This window comes from Manduca sexta, chromosome 4 (genome assembly GCF_014839805.1).
Source record: "Manduca sexta isolate Smith_Timp_Sample1 chromosome 4, JHU_Msex_v1.0, whole genome shotgun sequence".
NCBI classification, from domain to species: Eukaryota; Metazoa; Arthropoda; class Insecta; order Lepidoptera; family Sphingidae; genus Manduca; species Manduca sexta.
Genome location: NC_051118.1, coordinates 1554574 through 1577543, shown reverse-complemented (window position 1 = coordinate 1577543; position 22970 = coordinate 1554574). Strand labels below are relative to the sequence as shown.

The window sequence follows — 22970 nt, the reverse complement described above, 5'->3', positions numbered from 1 at the left end:
TTACGTCATGATCATTCAATCGCTTATCAGTTATCACTAGCGTGATAGTGCGCGTAGTCAGCGCGGACCGGTGTACCGTGCAAGGTTATGAGATAGCCTTTTAAGGGGTGAACTGTAAATCTAGATTAGTAAACATATGTTCTGTGAACTAGCACACATGGTTTTGCATCATAATGTGTTGTCGAGCGAATGTTGCGCAACATGTTGGCAACAATGAAAGCTACCAATATAGTATATGTGGTTCCTTTTCTCTCTTATCCTCATATTTTATAGAATATTTCCGACATTAAATACGAATAACAAATTGTTTTTGGTTTCTGTTAGTCCATTCTTAAATTCATTGGAGAACTAAATATAAAATGAACTGTCACTTGAATATAATATATCTAACAAAATGATTAATTTCCTGATTACTTCCTTGTTCCGTTTAAACATGCAAATGAACAAACATGAGATCATCAAAGGGCGAAATAGTACCTCATTAGAGCGACCTTCGTTGTGCGAGTACTCAACACTCGACCGAATTATTTAGACGACGTACTCAAGTGTTCTAAATAATCTATTGGGTATTTGAGTCAATAGAAGCCCATGGTTTTATATTATGAGTAAACTTATGTGTTAACACGAGAAGCGCAAGACAGTGTTAAACCATACTACTTCTTCTGCTTGGCGATTATCCCGGCCTAGAGCCCAGAGTCCGCCTTCCTACTGCGATCCTTCCGTATCGTCCGGTCTTTTGCATCCTGCTCAGTGAGACCATTGACTCTCATATCTTCGCGGAGAACGTCAAGCCAGTGTCAAACAATACATGTTAATTCATTTACTGGACGAATGATACTGTTTATAGAATAACGTATCAGGAGAGCTGCTCGTTTCATAATTCGATTATATTAAAAACACGTTTCGAAATTAAACCTCTCATAGGATTAAACGCATGCGCTAGAAACTACAGACAGTGATATAAATTATTATTACGAGCAAAATCTAACTACTAACAATATAAATGCTAAGTTTGTGAAAATGTTTGGATGTATGTTAGAAGTAAATGCAGAAACAGCTGAACGGATTTGGATGATATTTGGCACACGGGTAGACTAGACTTTGAACTAACACAAGCTACTTGTTATCCTAGTTCCATGAATCTGATATTTTTTAATAGATTGCGATGACGTCGTACAGATGGTGTTATAATTCGCTATAGAGTTAGGCATTTGTTGAACGGTAAAGATTTTACGCAGGCGATACCGCGAGCAACATCTAGTCATAGACAAGTGATCTAGATCTATCGTTGAACATGTCAGGCTGGCGGGCGACCTTGCCGTCCCATGTGTCTGCGAGAGAGCGGCGCGGCGCGTACGTAAACAAACACATTAACGCACGCCTGGAGACACGAGGGGGGTGGGTAGGGGGGAGCGTGTCCGTTCGCGTGTTGCGTAATACGCGCAGTACGCAGCATTGTTCGCTCCTGAGTCACGCTCGGAGGATCTCCGGGCAGTGAGGCGACATGATGCCGAGATATTATGTGCCTCGACTACTACGGAACATAATCTGATCAGGAAAATAATAGGCTGTTTTGGGAACCTACGCTTTCTTTTTAAATGTCAGTACAAGAAATTGCAGTTCCATATTTTATTACAATATGGCGAGGTTTTTTAATTTCCTGGTCAGGCTACATGTTACGAAGGATATTTTGAATTTGATGGAATGAATGCGATTGTAAGTTTAAATACGTCGCGGAATTTTAATACAGATTTGTACTTTAGGGTAAATATTTATCTCATTGACTGAACGAAACGGACCGATACTGTTGGGTAAAAGTGTCATCAAAAGAGGGTAGTATTGTAGGTATAGCTATGTTTATCTCAGACCAAAATCTAATTGAGATGAAAGAATAAGTAGGCATGTAAGCATGTTGTCAGTAAGAAAGATGAATCCGTAGAAAATATGAAGATAAAAATAGAGTAAATCTTTATTATACATCGCGTATTTTTTATGTCTCTCCCACAAGATAGTAATACAAACCTTACTCATTCGTTATACATTTACTATCTCTGAGTTAGGAACATGGGTTTTTATGTGTAGACATAGTCAAATCATTCTAAACGTGTCAGTATGTCTGTGTTATATTTTAAAAATCTGTTGTTTTTTGTGTTATGATTTTTTCTTGCCGATGTGGATACTGAAAGCGGCGATAGCCTAGTTGGTTGTGGAACGGACTGCCGAGACGAATGTCCGCAGGTTCAAATCCCAAGAGCACACACCTCTGACTTTTCTAAAAAATTCTTTGTGAATTATCGCTTGCTTTAACAGTGAAGGAAAACATCGTGAGGAAACCTACATATCTGGGAAATTCTCTATTAGGAATTTTCGAGGGTGTGTGAAGTCTACCAACCCGCACTAGGCCAGCGTGGTGGACTAAGGCCTAATCCCTCTCTGTAGTAGAGGAGGCCCGTGCTCAGCAGTGGGACAGTATATGTATAATACAGGGCTGATATTATTATTATTATATTATGTGGATACTAGTGGTGAAGGGTCTATATAACACGATTCCTACTGGCTTCATTTTCGTAATTTATATAGAATCTAATTATCATTAGAATGATTTGCGGACCGCATTTATGCTTATAAGTACCTATATATTGTGTCGGGTTGCCTTTCGGAAAAAAATACCATTCGCCACAGCGCAATACACTGATTTAAATTCAAATTAAGTTAACCTTATCCGTTTGTATAGATTCCGTCGCTTCTACCACCCTGCCCACTCCACTGTTGCCTTCCGGTTAACACGAAGAACATATCCAGTGTAAATACCAGTATGTAAATTTAGCAATTCACCGACCGAACGAGCCGCCGCGTAACGCGTGACGTCGCTCGATGACGCCGACGAGCGAGCATCGGCATAACACCCCTGATAACGCGCCCGGATACACGATAACAGCGCTCTTGTAACACTGACTCGGTAAACAATAACACGGCACCTCGGGTAAGAAGCGGTGTAACTCGGAAATTGAGTTTATTGAGATGTGATAAAAATTTCATTGGTTGACAAAAGGCATGGCGTAAATGACTGAGAGATACATATTGCACCAGAATTCCTCGTCTGATGTGAGTCAACGCTAAGAAGGATTTTTTTGGAAATTTGGGGTGTTAAAGTCCATCGGGCACAAGCCTCTGACGTGTAAGAAATGTATTATTATTTGATATTTTTTGTTGTGAATTATATCGACATTTCGTTCCCCTTCTTCGTTACACTTTTATTTATTTATTTTATTTATTAGGGCGCCATCGTTATGTATAATGTCTACAAGTCTTTTCATTAATAAAAGAACATTAAAAGTACATTACTAGCGGTCCTCACACTAGGCACAGCCTGTATCGTGAGGGTCCTGAAACAATAACAAATTATCCGAAATAAAAATTCGTCGGATACTAACTAGCAAGAACAATCGTGTGTTAAAGAAACATTAAATTTAAAGAGTGCTTTATAATTTATAACAGTTTAAATGTGGTGATAATAAATCATTGTCTAAATTATGACGTAATTTAATTTATTAGTTAACGATCTATTTGTTTTCTAGTTGTACCGCTTTGGCACTGAGGTGTCGGAGTGATAAGGGTATATATAACGTGTCTTTTTGTGATTGATGGAAGGCCTAAATATTTGTTAGTATAGCAAATACCGCAAATTGTACATGATGTCACACGAAAATTAATAGTGACCCTACAAAATTACTGGACCATATTTTATTAATTTCTGAATGTTGATTGTCACGACTACTCTGTAAACAGTAAGCAAGACTATATAGAACTTGAAAAGATGTTAGTGCTTACAACTCAAATAGAAGCCGAACAATGTACCTTGATAGAACGAGAGGGTACTAACTTATAGAGGGTACTATACTTAATTATAAAAAAATAAAAATTTTACTTACTTAGCCTGCTTTACTTACATGCAGCAAAAAATATTAGATTTAGAGCTGTATTTGATTGCATTAGCCTAAATTTACATTTATTAACTGCATCGCACTCAAAACCTAAAACAAACTATCACAATCATTATAAATCGTCAGTCACTATGTACGATGCGCCCGCGCAGCCGTCACGTCATTGATATATACGGGCGTGAGTCGATGCTGGAAGCATGTTCTTTTTGCATTCATTCACGCATCAACACGATATTAATAACGGGTTTGCACGTCATTACGTTGGGGATAAGATGACACGCGAAACACGGTGCGCCGCGACGTGTTTTGTAATGTACGGTAACGTGGGTTGCGTAGGAGTTTTACAGTTTCTGGTATGACATTGTTGTGTCAGGATGCCCTCGTCCAAGCTGGGCTGGGGAATGGGTATTGCAAAAACAAACGTCTCCTGCTAAGGTCATTTCCGGTAGAAATAGAATCGATATTTTATAAGGTGACCCCGTAGTCCGCGAGTACAATACATAGTGATATATTCAGGGGACTTGTTCTCTTCACAGTACACACTCGTAGCACGGTCGTGTTACGTTATCTTGAAATTAGCGTGGAATGGTATTCTGTATGCCAATTTCAGTGTCATAAACGTGATGAGTTGCGTCACGCGCGTGTTATGAACTGTCAAAATAGGTGTGGCATACGGAATCGGAGCGCTGGGTTTTGTATCCGGCGAAACGCATCACCTGCTCAGCTGGCTTTAATGATAAGAGTTTTCTCCCGTCCTCACATTCACCATTAGAACTCCTGTAAGCCAGGATCAGCAGTGGAACGCATATTATAACACCAAGCGGTAAAGTTCGGCTGGTCACAGGGAGCACTAAACTGGCTTTATGCCTCGAAAGAAATTAATCATTCGTAGGGAGGAGTTGAATAATGATTTTTTAATGATAAACCAGTAAGATAAACGATGCTCCAAAACACCTAATTTCGCTATTATCTAACTGCGCCTGAGTACATTTTTATGAATGACTTGTGTTCATTCATACTTGGCGACTCGCTAAGTAGTGCGACTGCTTTGCGCACGGGACTGTTGCGTTCATACATTCTAACATAACACCACTAACGAATCGTCAAGGTCGCCGGTGTGATGCAGGTACAACGTAATGTGTTAAAATAGAACGTTCACATTGTCTAGTGACTGGTGGTGGTGGTGAGAACCGTGAGATCCGGAATTCGATCTCTTTAGTTGTTTTTTTGTAGTTCTTCGGCAAAGTGTCTTAACTGCACTTAATGTTAACCCTGCATCCCCGGACAGTTGGTACTGTCATGCCGGCCTGCATAATTGCTTTTTAACGCTTCGTTTGAAGGACCCCAAGTTATAGGAAGGAGCATTGTATTCTGGCAAACCAAACAGCCTGGTGGTTCGGCAGAGATATGAGTTACTGAACCTTAGGTTCGCGCCGAGATGGAAGACACTACAACTTTGTGGTTCCGCAAGCCAGCACGCGTGGTTCTGGAAAGGAAATTTGTAAATATTGTATTTAACAGGCACTGTGACAGTTAGTGTAATTACTAAGTCTCATGAGACTTAATATATCATTATCAATAGTTGATTTCGGACATATTAAACTTATTTATCTCGGACCCAATCTCCGTGTATTACTTATTTATTGAAAGTTAAATTCATAGTAATTACTAAAAGTTGATACATTTGGTAACATATTGTTATATTTGTTGCAGGTCAATGGGAGAAGTTGCCCCTGTGGACGCTGGAGCGCGAGCTGGTGGTACAAGATATCGCGGAGAAGGAGAGCATCAAGGTGCTGGAGAAGGCGACCGTGCCGATCGTCAAGATGACCGACAAGTACTCGGACGTTAAGGTACACCGCGTTACTCGCAGTTAATGCTTTATAACTAAAGGCATATTTGTTAATTTCCTTTGGCTACATAACTTGGGGAATGAAAAAAATTTCCCTCTGTTTTTTTTTATATGTGATATACTTATTTTGGACACGAATGAATTTGCTGATATTACTAGGGAGGTTTTAAAAATTAAATATTAAATATTAGTCTAATATTTAAAAAATACTTTACATACTAATCAATGTGATTTTTCCGATAAACAGTCTTAAAGTGTAAGTTTAAGGTAAAAGTTGTGGAAAGAATTTATACGTTTGTTTTATTTATACGATAACTAGAATTAGATAATTATGGTCGCGTTGTCACCCGCGTGAAAGAGTTTTCCCAAGTTTTGTTTTATAATATGTAAGAATAAAAAAATAAATAAAGTGGATGTTCTTTAAAAATTTACTAATTCATGTCCCATTGTCGGCAGGTGGACATATCGTTCAACATGAGCAGCGGCGTCAAGAGTGCGGAACTGATCAAGCATTTCAAGGTACGTCTCTGTCGGAGTTACTTCTTGTACTACAGACGAGCGACTCGAGCCTGATGGCGGGCGCCGATTCTGGCACGTAAACAGACTGTCTAGAGCGTGAAATTGTATTACTATGGCAATGTTCTTTTGGTCTCGTCAATTGAAGACTGATCGTAAGAAAATAATATTGGTCTTGAATTATAGTGTCCTACAGTTGGGCACGAGCCTCGCACTCCAGGACGTTGGCTTAGTTCGCTTTGTCTCATGAGAGCCATTTAAATGTATCCAACAGGAGTAAATTACCGGGATCAAAAACAGCCTATATGTTAAGCCAGGATCTAGACTATCCGTGTGCCAAATTTCACCGAAATCCGTTTAGTTGTTTGTACGTTTACTTCTAACCAACATGCAAACATTTTTACAATCATTCGCATTTACAATATTAGTAAGATTAATATAAAATAGGTAGTCAAAAAGTGAGATCAGGCCTTGAAATTCTCTCAACTGTTAGCAATGAGTTCACGACACGCGGTCTTGCGTGTGATCTCGCACCTCAAACACAGCTGTGCAAACATCTCTCCGCACACGAGGAAACTGTGATGTCTTACATTGTGTGAGCAGGTGCAGTTTGTGTGCCTGTAGATTATCTCTAGAATATTCTATTGTTTTTATGAGGAGTTGGTAAATAATGAGCGTCACTTGGTGTTAATGATATGAGATATCCATTGCTTATAAACATCATTCCAGAAGAATCATGGGGATGCTGTTGCTCAATGAAAGGAGTATTTGGAAAAAATAGGTTTTTAAGTCTCAGGAAATATTACCTCATACCAAATGCAACAGCAAGTCTACAGTGACTTCATGTTTGTTTTCTGTGAGACAGTGCTACTACCTTGTTTGAGCTCTTCAATTTATGCTGTAGTCAGAATAAATTTGTTACTAGTCTTGTGCCTCTAGTGTTTGAAAATTTCTCTTACATACAAAGTTATAATTCCATCGCATTCATATCTTTAATTGTATGCAAGCGAATTCGTGAGTAAAGCTCGACTTTAATATATTTCACATGTTCTTTTGTATTGTATTTTTGGACACAGTGTGCAATGTTAACAAATATAGTGTTCATAATTTCACCATGAACTTGAAGAGTTTAAAAGTGTGCTCGTGGCAAAATACTCATTATTCCGTATCACATTCAATATTATATTTCTCTTCTTTCTTACGAACTTACTACTTACTTCTTCTTGGGTACGGGCCTCGTGTTCTAACGAGAGGGCTTCGGCCTTAGTTAACCACGCTGGCCTAATGCGTTTTTGCAGAATTCACATATCCTCGAATTAATTATAGAGTATTTTCAAGTGTGAAGGTTTCCTCACGATGTCTCCTTTCACCATGATTGACAAATTATAATCAAACGTCACAGATGTCAAATACTAATATCTCTGTATTACCATTTGCAGGAAAAATACCCAGTACTATCCCGCCTCGTGATGGTGCTAAAGCAGTTCCTACTCCAACGGGACCTAAACGAGGTGTTCACGGGCGGCATCTCGTCGTACTCCCTGATCCTGATGTGCATCAGCTTCCTGCAGCTTCACCCGCGGCCGGAGCGCATGCGCCAACAGCACAACCTCGGCGTGCTGCTCATAGAGTTCTTCGAGCTGTACGGACGCAAGTTCAATTATGTGAAGACCGCGATCAGGGTCAAGAACGGCGGCTCGTACGTGTCCAAGGATGAGATACAGAAGGTTGGTGTTCATGATGATGCCAATAATAAGGCAATGTTTATATTTTTATTTTTTTCAACAATTATAGTTTGCCGTTGTATGGTAGATGTCATAGCTCTTCTTTGGTTATATATAAAAAAAAAACTGATCTTCACGTAACACATAATATTTTGTTTTCGTTTTTATCTATTTGGTCTGAGTTCATATTAGCTTTAATTTATCTAATTCGAGGAACACAAACCTGCATAACCCACTACATTATCATATTATTATTTTAATAATTATATTCATTCTCCCCCACCCTCTCCCTCTTCTTCTCTATCTATATCCCTCTCCCAAATTCTCCCCTCTTTTATCCAAGCCGAACTCCTTCCTGTTTTAAATGCTTTTTTAAGCCCTTCGCGTCGCTGGTGGTATCGTAAACAGGCGAGATTACTTTGATGGATTTTCTTGTTTGTCGGGCTGTACTTAAAAATAAAATTGTAATTTTTGGCCTGACGCTTTTAGAAGATACCCGGCCAACCCAAACACATAACTTAAGCAGTGTATTATTGCAGGAGATGAACGACGGCCACCGTCCCTCGCTGCTGTGTATAGAGGACCCGCTGACGCCCGGCAACGACATCGGCCGCTCGTCTTACGGCGCGCTGCAGGTCAAGCAGGCCTTCGACTACGGGTACGTCGGATGTTAATAACTAATACACCATTCCAGTTACTATCAGATGCTGTGGAGTCTCTTCGCCACGCTAGTGTGACAAAAACTTGTAGAAGCACACTGACGCATGGATTATGAATGGCGTGAATCACATCCTATAGTCGTACTTGCCCGCTTGAGAATGCTACACCTGAATCTGAAACCAGGAAATCTATTACAGTGATCACATAGTCCTGATCCTAAATGGTTACATAAGCATATCAATACAAAAAGTAGAGCTGCGCTACAGATTGTAAACAGGTTTTGATTTGAATTCTCGTAAAAACCTCAGCGTGATGTAACAGTTTTGTCGTTGCGTTTAGTGCAGCCAGTGGGGTTGTTTAAACGCTTTTTTTTAATCCGACAACGTTCTAACGATGCTTTGGCTGTGACTTGGTGAACAATTGTAATAACTGACACCTAGATTTGCTCAATTGTCTACCTTCTGCTACGACAGTGTATTTATCTCCCGATATATAGAATGTGCATGCGGTATTTACTATCCGCATTCATCATCTCATCATTCACTGTATATTGTACCTAAAATGAATTTAATCCTAATAGATGTAGCTATGTATAACGTCGGCAGGTATATAATCCTGCAGCAGGCGGCCGGGGTGGGCGGCGGCGGCGGCGCGGCGCACTCCATGCTGGGGCGCGTGGTGCGCGTCACCGACCACGTGCTGCAGTACCGGCGCTGGGTGCGCGACACATTCGAGCCCTACTTCTTCCCGCACCGACACCCGAGAGATCTGCGGGATTTGAGAGAACTGAGAGATTTACGAGATCTGAGAGATTTGCGGGATTTGAGAGATTTGCGAGATCTACGCGCGCTCGATAGCCCCTCACCATCACCGGATCCCTCCGATAGTGAACAGGTAATGCAGAAATGATCTATCTTTTTACGTTATAATACCTTTAATAAAGTTATAATTGTTGTCCTCACAATATGAGAAATAAACAGCATCATTTTTATCTGCACCTGTTAACTATTTGATGTCAAGGTTAAGTGCATACAGGGGCATCTATGAGTAGATGACGTCAATGAGATAGTGACGCTTACGTGAGAGGGGATAGTCAAATTATGTTCCCATTTGCCTATTTTCCCTCACACCCAATATTTCAATACTATTTAGATGTACTATTTTATGTGATTATAATCAAATAAAACACTGTCCCTCAGGAGTGGTCAGACAGTGGGTCCCGCGTGGCGAACAGTCCCCCGGTCGGCGGTGGCGGCGGTGGTGCGGTGGGTGTGGTGGGGATGGCGGGCGCGCGGCCCACGTCGCCGCCGCCGCTGTCGGCGCTGCAGTGCTCGTCGCCCACGCCGCGCCGCGTCTCCGCGCACCAAAACGCCATCATACACCACATCACCAGCAACTCGGACTTCAACAACATACCTTCCGGTTATACCCTCACATGCACTACTAGAGTATAGTTAAATAAGTAAAAGGGTGTTCCTGTCATTCGCTCATTAAATATATTTTTAACAAAATTTTGCACGCGGAGCCGCGTGTAAAAAATTTTCAGGGATAAAATTCTATCTATATATTATCGCGGGATAGAATGTCAACGTCCTTCTTAGGGTCTTAAAGTATCTCCTTATTAAAATTTATCGAAGTCCATTGCATAGTTTTTAATTTTTTCTCGTTTAGACAAGTAGACAGATGTTGTGGAGGCATTTGTTATAAAACATATTTTTTTTTAAGTTTCAGAACTCTTAAAATTATTTTCCGGCAGTTATTTGTGTAACGCATATCTAGGACTGTCTATAATAAATTCGAAAATAATTGTATAATAGTTCCTAGATGTTAAGAACCGTTACTAATTTTACAAAATGTATGCAGGTGTAATCCAGCGGTACGGTGGTGTGGGCGGTGTGGGTGGTGTCGGTGGCGCGGGCGCAGTGGGCGCGGGTGCGGGCGCGGCGGAGAGCGGCGGGCGCGCTCGCGCGGCGGGCGGCGGGCGCGCGGCGCTCTCCCTCCCCACCGCCGCGCCGCGCGCGCGCCGCCGCCGCCACTACGCGCACCACCCGCAGCGATGACAACACACCTGAACTGCGCACACACACCGCGGGAAACAGCAGTGATACACCACATCACACCTTACATTCGCTAATACATACATACATCAAACTGTTCTCACCCCGAGATACTGCTGACGATTTCAAACACGCACATCCGAAACAGATTGCGGATCACGCACGTTTGTCTCCATGCACGAATCGAAACCAGCGGCGGCTGACTGCCCGCCACAGCAAAAGTGCTGTCGCTAAACAGCGTATCGATATTGTAACAGATTTTTATCGACAAAACAGTCGTACAGTGTACACACGTCTGTGATATCTTACTACCGCTGCAGACGGCGTTTTGCTTCGACATAGTTCCTGATTGATAATATTAAACCGTACAACCTTACACATAACTTCCAAAATCGTGTGCTCGATTTTATAAATAGCAATAAACAATTAGCTCATATAACCGTAAACGTAATCGCAATCAAAACAAAAAAGACTGAAGTAATTGTCAAAAATACCCGAAAGTAATCCTGTAAATTATCGATAGTGTCCCAACCCTAGTGAAAACATAGATAACACCAAACTCGGATATTAACAATAGTTAGCTAGTGCCTTGATATCAACGCTTAAACGAACTTACTATAGTCTCGCTCCCTTATCCATCGACTATTATCGACAGATTTTTAAATATTTTATCACTGGACAATTTCAATAATTTTAGAATGACAGGCAAAATACAAACAGCCCACTTAGAATGCAGAATAACAAATACGACACGAAAGTCTGTGTCGTTTAGTTATGATGAATTTGATTGGTAGAGATCAACTCGTGAGTCACGTGTTAGTCTCTCGACCAATCACAGTGAAACGACACGAATCCTCGTGTCGTGTTTTTAAGGCTGTTCTTTCCATACGGCGCAGTATAATCAGTAACATGCTAGGATAAAAAGTTAAATGCTGTCAATAATTTCATGTATAAGGGAGTTACTATTTATTTGTAACTAACCATTTAGAATAATTAGTTTTAGCGATTGTTTGGCAGCATGGTTATGTTGCAGAATCGCGCACGGTGTCCGTTTCATACATTGAATTTGTGCGTAAGAAAGAAAGGGATGGATAGACGTAATTAAAGTATGATTTATAGCAATTATTGGTGGTATTGTCTGTGGAGAAGTGGAATGCGTACTTCAAGTTTGACGTCATATGACATTGTCGTGTCATTTATGGATTTTATGAAGTCTAGCTTAGAGAAAGATATAGTTGACAGCTTACAATTCTATTGTATAGGCGTAACTCTTTATTTCAGCTTGCAAAGGTGTGTTGTGTGAAGGAGAGAGAGAATTAAAGATATGGTTGTATATTGACTAGATATTTATGTGTATCTCTTATACAAATTCATGAGTGAAAGGGATAGAATATGAGTGCCCGTAGTGGCGATATCGACTTTAATATTGCCTATATAAGGTATAAAACTGATTGAATAGTGAAGGCTAAAAGAAAGAAATAATATTACATTGTGTTCAGTGATCAGTACGAGATCAGACGAGACGAATGAAATTTTCATTGTCGTATTATACCAAGTCTTTACTCGGCAATGTTGCACAACAATGCGTGAGATGCTGTTTACAGTATTAGTGTCGTATCGCGCGCTGTTGTGGAACATTACCGAGTACATTGTTGTCTTGTATATCAAACTTTGGTCGAATAAGTAGAAGACAGCATTCGCAAATAAAATGAATAATTTCATGTATGAAAGAGACGACACTATACGTAGCGCTTGTGTGAAGAGTGCCACTAAGTTATACCGATATACATAATAAAAGGATCAGTAATTTGTGTGTTGTAGTGGATTAGCGACATTATTTTTCTTTTATCGTAAAATGGCATGAGATTTGAGTGTTACGGGGCACTTCAGGCCTTTAGACGACTGTTATAGCAAAATAGTCTTTAAATAGCATGATAAAAGGCTGTTTTTATCGAAAACCAACATGTGTAGACATTAGCACTTGTAGTTAGATTATGAAGTAATGCATGCTAGTACTACGCTCAACAAAATTGTGTACTAATGCTTACAAGTGTAGCAGCAAGACAAAGCAGTAGACCTGCTGTGACTCGGTCCTACAATGCTATACAGTCGTCTGCTAGCTTCAGTACCATTCTTGATCGAGAAAATCAGTTTTAATTCGACTCGTTGAAACCCAATTGTCTAAATAAATTAGCCGCAATATTATCTATTAAGCAACGTCAAATAGACCTCAAATTGTGATGTGAATATATCGATAATATTATATTGATTAACGTCTAAAAATGCTGGTTATCGATAAGTTGTAGCATTAGTGATCTATTCAGTGATATCTTTGTACAAAATGCGTGTATTCTCGATGATACGGTACGTGGCGTCAATTTTTTTGACCAGTCTGAAGTTAGCTGTAAGTGACGTTTAATTGCGCTAAAGAAGTGTTTACTGACTAAGTTCAGACTGCAGGTGAATATTGGCTTCACGTATCCGTTTTACATGTTTGCGAGTGTTGTGTTGCCTATTGTATAGTGGTGTCGAAATTGAGTCATTAATTTAAGGTTTTTTAAAATTATATAATGTTTGCATATACCGAGTGATATAGTTATGTGTATATAGCTGTTTGGGATATAGTATAAATAGAAAATAACACCAATATTGTAATATAGTGATAATTTTATCGAGCGTTTAACTATAAGGTACATCACTAGGCAATCGTTGCCGCGACGATAAGGTAGCGAGTCGGATTAAAACTGAATGAGATATTATTTCGTACACAGGGGCCTTATACAAGTTTTTGTTTTCACTAGACTTGATGTGAAAAATATCAGACTCAAGTTGTGACTTAGAAATAGGTTTGTTTAGGGTCTACGGTGAAGCCTAGGAATTCTATGATGTTCAGGCGTTTCGAAGTTGAGTAATGTCTCAAGATATCTAAAAGTCGATGACAATCGTCAATGTATAAAAATAAGATTACTTTTACCGATCGATCGGAGTCGATAGGTAAAGTTACAAAATGAAGTGGAAATTAATGCAAAAGACACAAATCGGATAAAGTATATTCGTCAAAATTGAAGTCTTGTCTAAGTAGCTGCAGTAATGATAGATCGATATAATCCTGAGCTGAAGTTTTTCAAACATTTTGCATGCAGTTAATACCTGTTAAATGTTATTTCAAGTTAATGTACTTTATCGATAAATTATAAACATCCTTACTGAAATCTTACACATAGAAGCTTTTCAGTGTTCTTACAGTTCAACAATGTTATATCAATTTTAACTATTTTAAATATAATCGATAAAAATCGATATCTAGAGACGGTACGACATACTTCACTCAACATTAAGTTTGAACCAATCACATGCAAAGTTTCAAATTGCTTTAATTTAAAAGCTATTTAGTGCCCTTTTTCAAACCAATCGTTGAGAATCTAGTAATCAATCGTAGCCCACTCTTTCCCACTACTGGGCACGCGCTACATAAGGGTCAGAATACATCCATTCAACGGCCAATTGCTTGATTAATATCCGGTAAAGTTAATGTTTTCCTAAATTACATTATTGTGGCAACTTAGGTGAGGTTTCAATTAGCAAGAAAACTTGCAGAAGTCTACTTCGGCAAGTATGAAACTATTGCCAGTAATTTACATCTGAAAGTTCTTGCATTATATTATGCCAGAACTTCCTAGTATTAGCTTAGTATGATGGCTTTTACTTCGATGTTAACTTCACATAACTGACAGTGGAACATAATGCATTCGCGGTAAATAGGACAAGGTTTGTGCCGCGTTGTGTGCGGCGTGTACTGTACGATGCATCATTGTGTCGGTGCTCGGGAACGCCCTCGTATCTTGATGAACCGCTACAATTAACACGTCCCGCCATGACACGGTGTGAATGCAATTATGAAATAGTCGTTTTTGCATGAGCCTGCATGATTACTCGTAATAAATTGCACGTACACCTTAGTAAATTGTGAGAAATCAATATAGAACAAAGGATTGTCCTTTCACAGAAAGATACAATGTTTACTTCTTAATAACATACTTTTGTACTGATCCTATACCCAGAGCATAGATAAGGCTAGTATAGATTTCAGAGTTACGTATTAGGTGGTTGGCAAAGCATCATTTTTTCGATGACTATCTGTATTTTTGCCTTAATAGTCGTACTGATTGCAGACATTTTTGCGGCATAAGAATTATAAAACGACTCGAGACATACTTTCCGCGCCACGAGGCCATTTACAAATATGAACGAGCAATATTTCATTAAAGAAATTGCATTATAAGCCATGACTTACGCCAAGCGAATGGTGGCGTGATTAATGAGTTGCCAGTAATCGTGCACTCACCTCGCGGGCGCGGCTGCAAGGCTCTGGGGCAAGTCGTTTGTCGCGTACACCAATATCCGCGAGGTATAAATCTTGCTAATGGTGTCGGTGTAATGCGTTTGCATATTGCTTGTTTGACGCGATTACAAATTTTAATTTTTTGCTGAAGTGTAGTTTTCGTAGATAGAATGTTTCCGGTTTCCGGTACCTATTGTTACAGTACATAAATTATGGGTTGATATAAAAGGACTTTCAACTGTAGGATATCCATTATTGAGAGAGCTGTGTAGGCTGCAGTTTTGTTGGATGTCAAAAATGGGGAAAGTAACAAAACATGTGTAAAAAGTTCTTACGTCTGTAATTAGGTCCTCTTAATTTAATATCATACGGAATCTGTCATTTGAAATTTTCGTGTTAAAGATACCTCATAACCATGAATGTTCTCTCTTTAGTAATTTTGTCAACAAATAATTTTCATATCAATAGTTAGACATAATGGCTCTGGCGACCGGTGAATACAGTCTCTCTTTAGACGACATTATATTTGCACTATATTTCCCGAGAAGTCTAGTGTTGGCACTTATTGTGCCAGGAAAAAATAAAAAAAACTATTGCTATCACTATCGCATACTAGATTTTATGAAACATATATTATTTAGTTCAAACATTATTTACAACTCGTACCCAGTAAAATTTTTCGTAAGAACTAATTTACAAAATGTTAATTTTATCACGCGTTTTAATATTAACAATATAATGTCACACACACATTAACACGAAACACCCACACATGTCAATATGTCACTGTTGTATTACCCTATGTTTGTGAAGGGGTGAGCAGTGACTTGCACTCACATGCAGTGGTATATATCTAAAGACAATCCCGTCCGTCATGCTTTGATGGAAAATTGCTTTGTCGCGATGGAAAAGTGTTGTGTTAGAGACTTTGTTAGTGTGGACTGGCCCCCTAAGGGAAGGAGATATAAGCGAAGTGGGTGCATTTATAGTGCCCCTGCTGTGGTACAAGCATCAACTCTATGTGTGTTGTAATAAGGTGTAAAAGTGTGTGTCGCTGTGTCACCCTTACTAAGTGGACGATAATGTTTGTACCTATAATTGGTTGAAGTTTGAATTTTATACGATTTTAAGCAATCTCGTGTATATATCGTAAATTATGTTATCGCGGTGTGTTGCGGCCGCTGTACATAGCAACCATGTGACGCCAGTGTTACGCTGCAAATAAAAAAATATATAAATAAAATAAAAAATATAACGAGTGCATCTATTAGTTTAGTGTGCGAGCTAAGGGTGCTGTCACACTATCATGTTGCGGCATAGCATTGCGTAGCTATACTTGCTGTGAATGTTAAATGTTATTGTTGAAGCAGTGTGGGAGCACCTAAAGGTACTGTCGCAGTCAAGGCGCCGCGCGACCAAGTGATTTATTTAAGCTATGACTAGAGTAAAGTAGCTATTTTTATACAAACAGTAAATGCTGGTCAAATTAGATTAGGTAGGTGATAGGCTGTGATGAAATACTATGTTTCTATAAAAAGCCTCTCCGTTTTCGTGTCATTTAATATATTTATAAAATTTTATAAGTTTTTGCTAATAGCAAAAATTATGAATAAACTATGTTTTTTAAGAGTAAAACATCCCAAATCGCTCTTAAATAAAATAATTTTCTAACTACTGAATATAATTTATGCAATATTAAAAAAAAACAATTTGAATACATAATAAAAAAAAAGAAAAAAATATAAAAAACCGTATAAATTTCATAACGAATACTTAATATTCATCATAAAATATTTGAGTTATCGTTGATTTAAAAATTACTTGTTTTTGTAAAAGGGCCCTACGGGGGCATTTATTTGGATTGAGACGCTTATAAACAAATATTTCGTATGTGATGTAAAAGATGCGCATGTATTGAGCGTACAGTTCATAGCATCTTGAATTTTCGTTCTTCGTGATTAAAACCCATAAAAATATACAATAGGTCTGAAAATTAGAACCACACGTGCATTTATGTATTAGGTATTATAGGCAGCCGCGTCCGAGACTGCGCGTACCGACTTATTTATCGGTGTGACGACTGTTCTAGAACAGTCCGTTTGCGGCCAAGGGGGACATGTAGCCAACATGCAGCCAATATTATTGGTGAACTCTGCAAAAAGAGGGTAAAAATCCTGCCATTTAGGTTTCGCCAATATTTGATGACCATTTGTCAACTAAGGGCCTGTTAATATTAAACAGTGTACAAATCGTCAAGACAACGTGAGGTCATTATGGCTCTAAAGGTCGGTGATTCAAATGACAGGCCATTTTAGTCCCCCAAGTTTTGGTTATGTGGAAGCTATAGTATAAGGTTGGGGTCTCAGTGGGCGCTACACGGAAACGTCCGACCAATGGGGCACATGCTTTAGTAAAATACGTGAGGTCCCGCGTTAGGGCTGAGATATAAAACGAATTTCGACAATCCAGGCTCAACTTGTACACTTGATGAATAATGAACCGTATTTGTACTGAGCGTAAGACCGTGTCATAATTGGTATCTGTTTCTCGCGATATTCTATCGAAAAGCGACGATCATTTCTTTTTTTCAACTGTAATATTGAAAAGGAAGTGTTAAAAAATACTCGCGAAATACGTTTTTTTTTTACCTTTATGAAATAAAATACTTGTCGAAATTGGTTTTACAAATCTCGACCTAAGTTGAATGGGGCTTATATTAAAATTTTGTGTAAAGTAGTCTAAGCAGACCTTATGCTTGAAGTGTTGGCAAAATGTTGCTTTTGTGAGGTTATAAAAAACATAATATGGGTTATATCACGCGAGTGTGAAATATGAATTTTTAACGTACTTTGGAGTTGCAGTTTGGACGGCTCGAGCAACGAGCGAGTATTCTAGAGATTCCTATAACTTCCTGGAGTCAAACTGGGTCATTATAATCAGACAGAAAGGTGTGGCAAACCTAGTACATTAATATATTTATATAACTACCATTCTATCAAGTACCGTGTACTCTTAACACTATGCCATGCGCTCCATTTGTCCAACTGTGCTCTAAAACCCGAATATAAGTAAATGGCTTTGTAAAGTGTAGTACAAAATTATGTATAGACTAATATATGGTGTGTAAACATATGAATAAACAAGAGAATGTCAGTCGCGGAATGTGAGAGGCAGGAGAGGAAGGCATCACTTTTTATGTGGGAGGTAGTAATACTACGTCCGGGGGAATGTATTTAATATCTCATGGCTTGGGATCCGATCTCACTGCGCCTCTCAGGATTCGCGTACAAACGTTTGTAAAAATATTAAAGAAAAATAATGTGTCACGTGATCGCATAGTACCGTTGGAAAATTACTTAAGTATTTCTGAAAATATCCTTTAGGATCATAAAATAATAAAAAAGTTATTATTAATAAAATACTGATAATGATATCAGATTTAACAAAATTCCTGCACCGCTTTCGCTAAAGTCGCCATCAAAACTTACCGGCAAACATTTTTAAATCATACACCTAATCAATGTTTTGTCTTATTTACCTTTAAATTATTTAACGAAGTGAGAGCGTGACAAAACAGTGATTAGTTGGATCCTCGAATCGATCTGAACTCAGTCACGAGCAGACTGTAATATATAGGGTGACAGGATGCGTAGAGGCGGGTGGTGTGACTAGCTTCAGGCCGAAGAAGATTGGATATAATTTTACCAATTAATAACATTTATCGGTTTGAATGTAAGGGTTGTTTTAACCATATTGAGCACCGGACGCGAAAATAACGTAGCGCTCCCTTTGCCAACTAAAAAATAATTTAAAGTATGGTTTTATCAAGGGTCCTACAAAGAATTGAGGTATATTTGACGACCTTTTTGGCAAGCAATCGACTTGCGGCCTCTTGGGACATGTGCTCCGGTGTAACACTAGCAACTTCGGGTTCAGACGGCCCTGCATGCAATTCATTACCATGGACATAGTGATAGGCCAAGTCTCTCTAGTGCCTTTCTTTAATTTCAATAGAATTTATAAAAATAGTGGAACAAACCTTTTACTAAACATTCAACTTCTAAAATGTCTAAACCGTTGGTATTTTAATTTCCTCTATTTTAAATCTCATGTCCATCTTGAAATTTAGTTTGTTTTTATTTTTATCAAATTCTATTGATATATCCATTTCTGACAACAGATCCTGGTAATTTTAAATCTGGTCTTCGAAAACACCTTATTCCTACGTCCTACGTCATAAAATCCTATCTACATGTTAGATGTGAAAGTATAAGCATGTGCTTACCTTTACACGCTAGGTGACATCAAACAAGGATTATTGTATTGGGAAAACTTGTGTGAGAAATAATTGTAACAAATTTGAGCTTAATTATAAAGCATTTGTAAAGAATTGTTAAGACAATTGTAATGAATATTATAGTGGAAATCATACTGCCAAGTCTTCGGCCACTTAGAGTATAAAGCTAATGTTAAGAATGCTTCAAACTATTTGTAAATAAAATGTAAGGAGCATTGGTTTTTAACAATAAACGATATCAGTATATCTAACTGTTGTCGCTTATCGGTTTCATGAGAGTTAATTTAATTATTGAAAAAAGAAATACATTTAGCTCCGATTTTGGTAATGACGAGGGGCTATTAATAATAAGAGAGCCAGTGCTTCACGATTACAATATTTGAAATAGTATGCAGTAAGTGTGCCCCGTGGGTCGGACGTGCGCCGGCGCAGCTTCCCCACGCTCCCCGCAGTTGTACATAATGTACATAGACTAATTGTATATAGCGTGTACATACACTCGAGATATATTATATGTTTAATATTAATATAAATTTGATTTAAAGAAAAAGTTTTAAAAATAAATTGACAAAAACACCAAAAAAATATATTAAATAAAGACATACCGTGAGTATGAAACGGAAAAGCAATGATGACTTTTATTTGGTCCCAGATTATTTCTTGACGGGTTTGTGCTATTGCCACCTTCACTTATAGCTCTACACACAGCAAACTTCGTAGTTACCATATTTTAAGAAGCAGAAGGCGTAGAATTTGTATATGTTTGAAATTTATATCAATAAAAAAATATATTTCTCCATCATGTTATCTTAACTTTGTTTTTTTACTATAATTTGATATAGATCGTTCTTTTTCACTCACTATTGTTCTCTCACCCACGATAGCTTTCGATACATATAATTAAGGATCAGACAATTCGTCTAGGGAATCAAATCCACCACTTAGATTAGGAACTGCTCAATTACCACCGCCCTAAAGACTAATTTTGCATATTACTTTTTTTTATTATTTACACAACACGACAGTAATTTTTTAACTAATAACGCCCTCTGTTACAATGCAACTTATTACCGGCCGGCAAACGAATAAGTGGGTCACCCGCCATCTTACGCTACGAAGCGACCGGTCGCCGACCTCACCGCAGCACATTATCGTGAGATACGTTTATATCAGTAATCTCATGTGCACCGCAGTATAGGGTTGCTTCATAAAAATTCCAGTAAACTAGTTTTTGCTCTGGGTGTGCTTGCGTGCGTCCAGTTTTGAATCAGTTATGAAAGAGGAGAGTGTAGCAGTTTTAGTAAAGAATCTTTTGGAATCTACGTATTTGGTTTCAGAAGAAGACACAGACTGACATATTTTGCCACATAACTGAGGATGGTGTTTTAAACATGGCTCATTATAATTTTATGATATATTGAAATATTAAGTATTTTATATCTGAATATAGGTAACTAAGTCTTATTTACTAGCAAAAAATGCTACTAAACTAACTGTAGCTCTCAATGATGTAAGACAAAAAAGGTAATATAATATTATTAGTAGCTTTACAATAATGGTTTAGGGTGAAAGTTACTGGATGAGATGAATATAATTTCTTTGTTTAATTTGGTCTTTTTGTATCGCTAGTAAACTTCTATTAATGATTAAATAATGAGAAAGGCATGCAATCAGATGCAGTAAGATCTATGATTTCAGTTTTTACAATCTCTTTAACATAATGGATAATCTCGCCTATAAGTAACTCATGTAGCCGCCGCCAGCCCTGGCTCAGCCCCGCGCCACCCGCTGCCCAGGAACCGTCTTCATTAAATGTCATGCCTATAATCATTGGTGCGCGCAGTATAGTCGCCTCCTGCGGTACGGGAGGAGGGCTGCCGGCCGCCAGTATGCTGCCAACCGCCGCGAGGGCTGCATGTTTTACGGACAGCCATTTAAACCACATTTACCCTCACAAAATGGCTCCGCCAATACCACCGCATACAAAGAACGTAATATTCAACGTACATAGCTACTTTATTAAGCGAAAAGCGGACAAAGAAAGCATAGAACACAAAATGGATGCGAACATTAACAAAATGGTAGCGGAGGCGACCGGGGTGTCGGCGCGCACCGTCATGCGGATCGTGAGCGAAGGTAAAGTGTCCCTCCACAACACGGGACAGGTGACGTTCGCGTGCCCGCCTAAAGCGCGCGAGAGGAAAAAGAAAATAAACATTGACGACGCCGGCATGGGCGCGATCCGACAGAAAATACATCACTTCTATACTGTAGACAAAACGATCCCAAGCATTGGTAGACTGAATGCTGCGTTGAAAAAGGATGGCACCATCAACTGCGGCACCACGTACTTACGAGAACTTTTACACAAAATGGGATATTCGTTTAAAAAATATGAGTCTAACAAGTACAAACGTCCGATTTTGGTCGAAAAACCCATAATAGGCGAGCGCCGAGTGACGTACTTGAGAGCTATCCGACAGTACAGATATCAGAACCGACGCATATACTTCTTAGACGAAACCTCTGTCCACTGCAGCCACAATAATAGTAAATGTTGGCAATCACAATCCGAACCGAAAATGTTTGAGGAATTATCGAAAGGGCGGCGGTTGATCATCGTGCACTGTGGCAGCAGGGAGGGGCTGGTCGACGGAGCCCTGATGATCTGCAGGTCAGACATCAAGACGGGCGAGCACGGCGACATGACGGCTGCCAACTTCTACAACTGGGTCGACAAACAATTAAAAGAAAAACTTGCTCCTAATTCTGTTATCGTAATGAACAATGCCCCCTATCACAGCGAACAGATTGAGAAGAAACCGACAATATCTAGTGTAAAATCGAGTATTCAGGATTGGCTGCGCGAACACAACGTAGATTTCAATCCAGAAATGACAAAACCTGAACTCCTTGGTCTGATAAACAGAAATCAGTCCGGGAAAACGTACAAGGTGGATGAGATGTTGAAAGCGGCAGGTCACATCGTACTGCGGCTGCCTCCGCACCATCCCGACCTGAACCCGATGCAGCGCGTGTGGGCCGAAGTCAAACAAAATTTATCCACAAACTTTCCTCATTCTACGATGGAGGAGAAAATAACAATCCTTACGAAGTTATTTGCAGAGTTTCCTGCTGATAAATGGCGTTTATGTAATGACCACGTGCAGGTGGTAGAGAACATGTACTGGGACAATGACGTCAACTTCGATAACGTGATAGACGAGCTCATCATCAAGCAGGAGAACGAATCTGATTCTGGAGAAGGGGAAGGCTCGGAAAATGAAGAAATGCTTTATAGCGATGAAGAAGATAATATGTCTGAATAATGCATTTACCTAAACCGTTTTAAAACTCAAGTCAAGCAGCAGACTGTCTTGTCTTAAAATATAGTACTGGAATAAGAACTTAAACTGTGTGGTATAAAGATATTTTTTCAAGTTGCAATTTTCACCATCATCGCTTACAAGTTTAAAATGTATTGTGTGTTAAGTGAAGTCCATTTCTCAGTACCCTATTTAGAGTTGACGCGATCTGTTCTGTGTGGGTAGTTGAGGATTATTATTGGCAGTGTCGGG

The 22970-nt window shown here is 39.0% G+C and overlaps 2 protein-coding genes across 2 annotated transcripts in view; both read left to right on the top strand.

Annotated features, from left to right (window-relative positions):
- Positions 1-10756, top strand: part of LOC115450230 (non-canonical poly(A) RNA polymerase protein Trf4-1) — a 31776-nt gene extending 21020 nt beyond the window's left edge. The window contains exons 3-9 of the mRNA XM_030178225.2: positions 5658-5797; positions 6253-6315; positions 7752-8039; positions 8576-8694; positions 9302-9590; positions 9896-10118; positions 10560-10756. Of these exons, the coding sequence (XP_030034085.2) occupies positions 5658-5797; positions 6253-6315; positions 7752-8039; positions 8576-8694; positions 9302-9590; positions 9896-10118; positions 10560-10756 (1319 nt within the window). The remainder of the gene's footprint in view (positions 1-5657; positions 5798-6252; positions 6316-7751; positions 8040-8575; positions 8695-9301; positions 9591-9895; positions 10119-10559) is intronic.
- A 10714-nt stretch (positions 10757-21470) lies between these two features.
- On the top strand, positions 21471-22721 carry LOC115450236. Its single transcript, XM_030178232.2, has one exon. The coding sequence runs from the start codon at positions 21471-21473 to the stop codon at positions 22719-22721; it is 1251 nt and encodes a 416-aa protein (XP_030034092.2).
- The last annotated feature ends 249 nt before the right edge of the window (positions 22722-22970 follow it).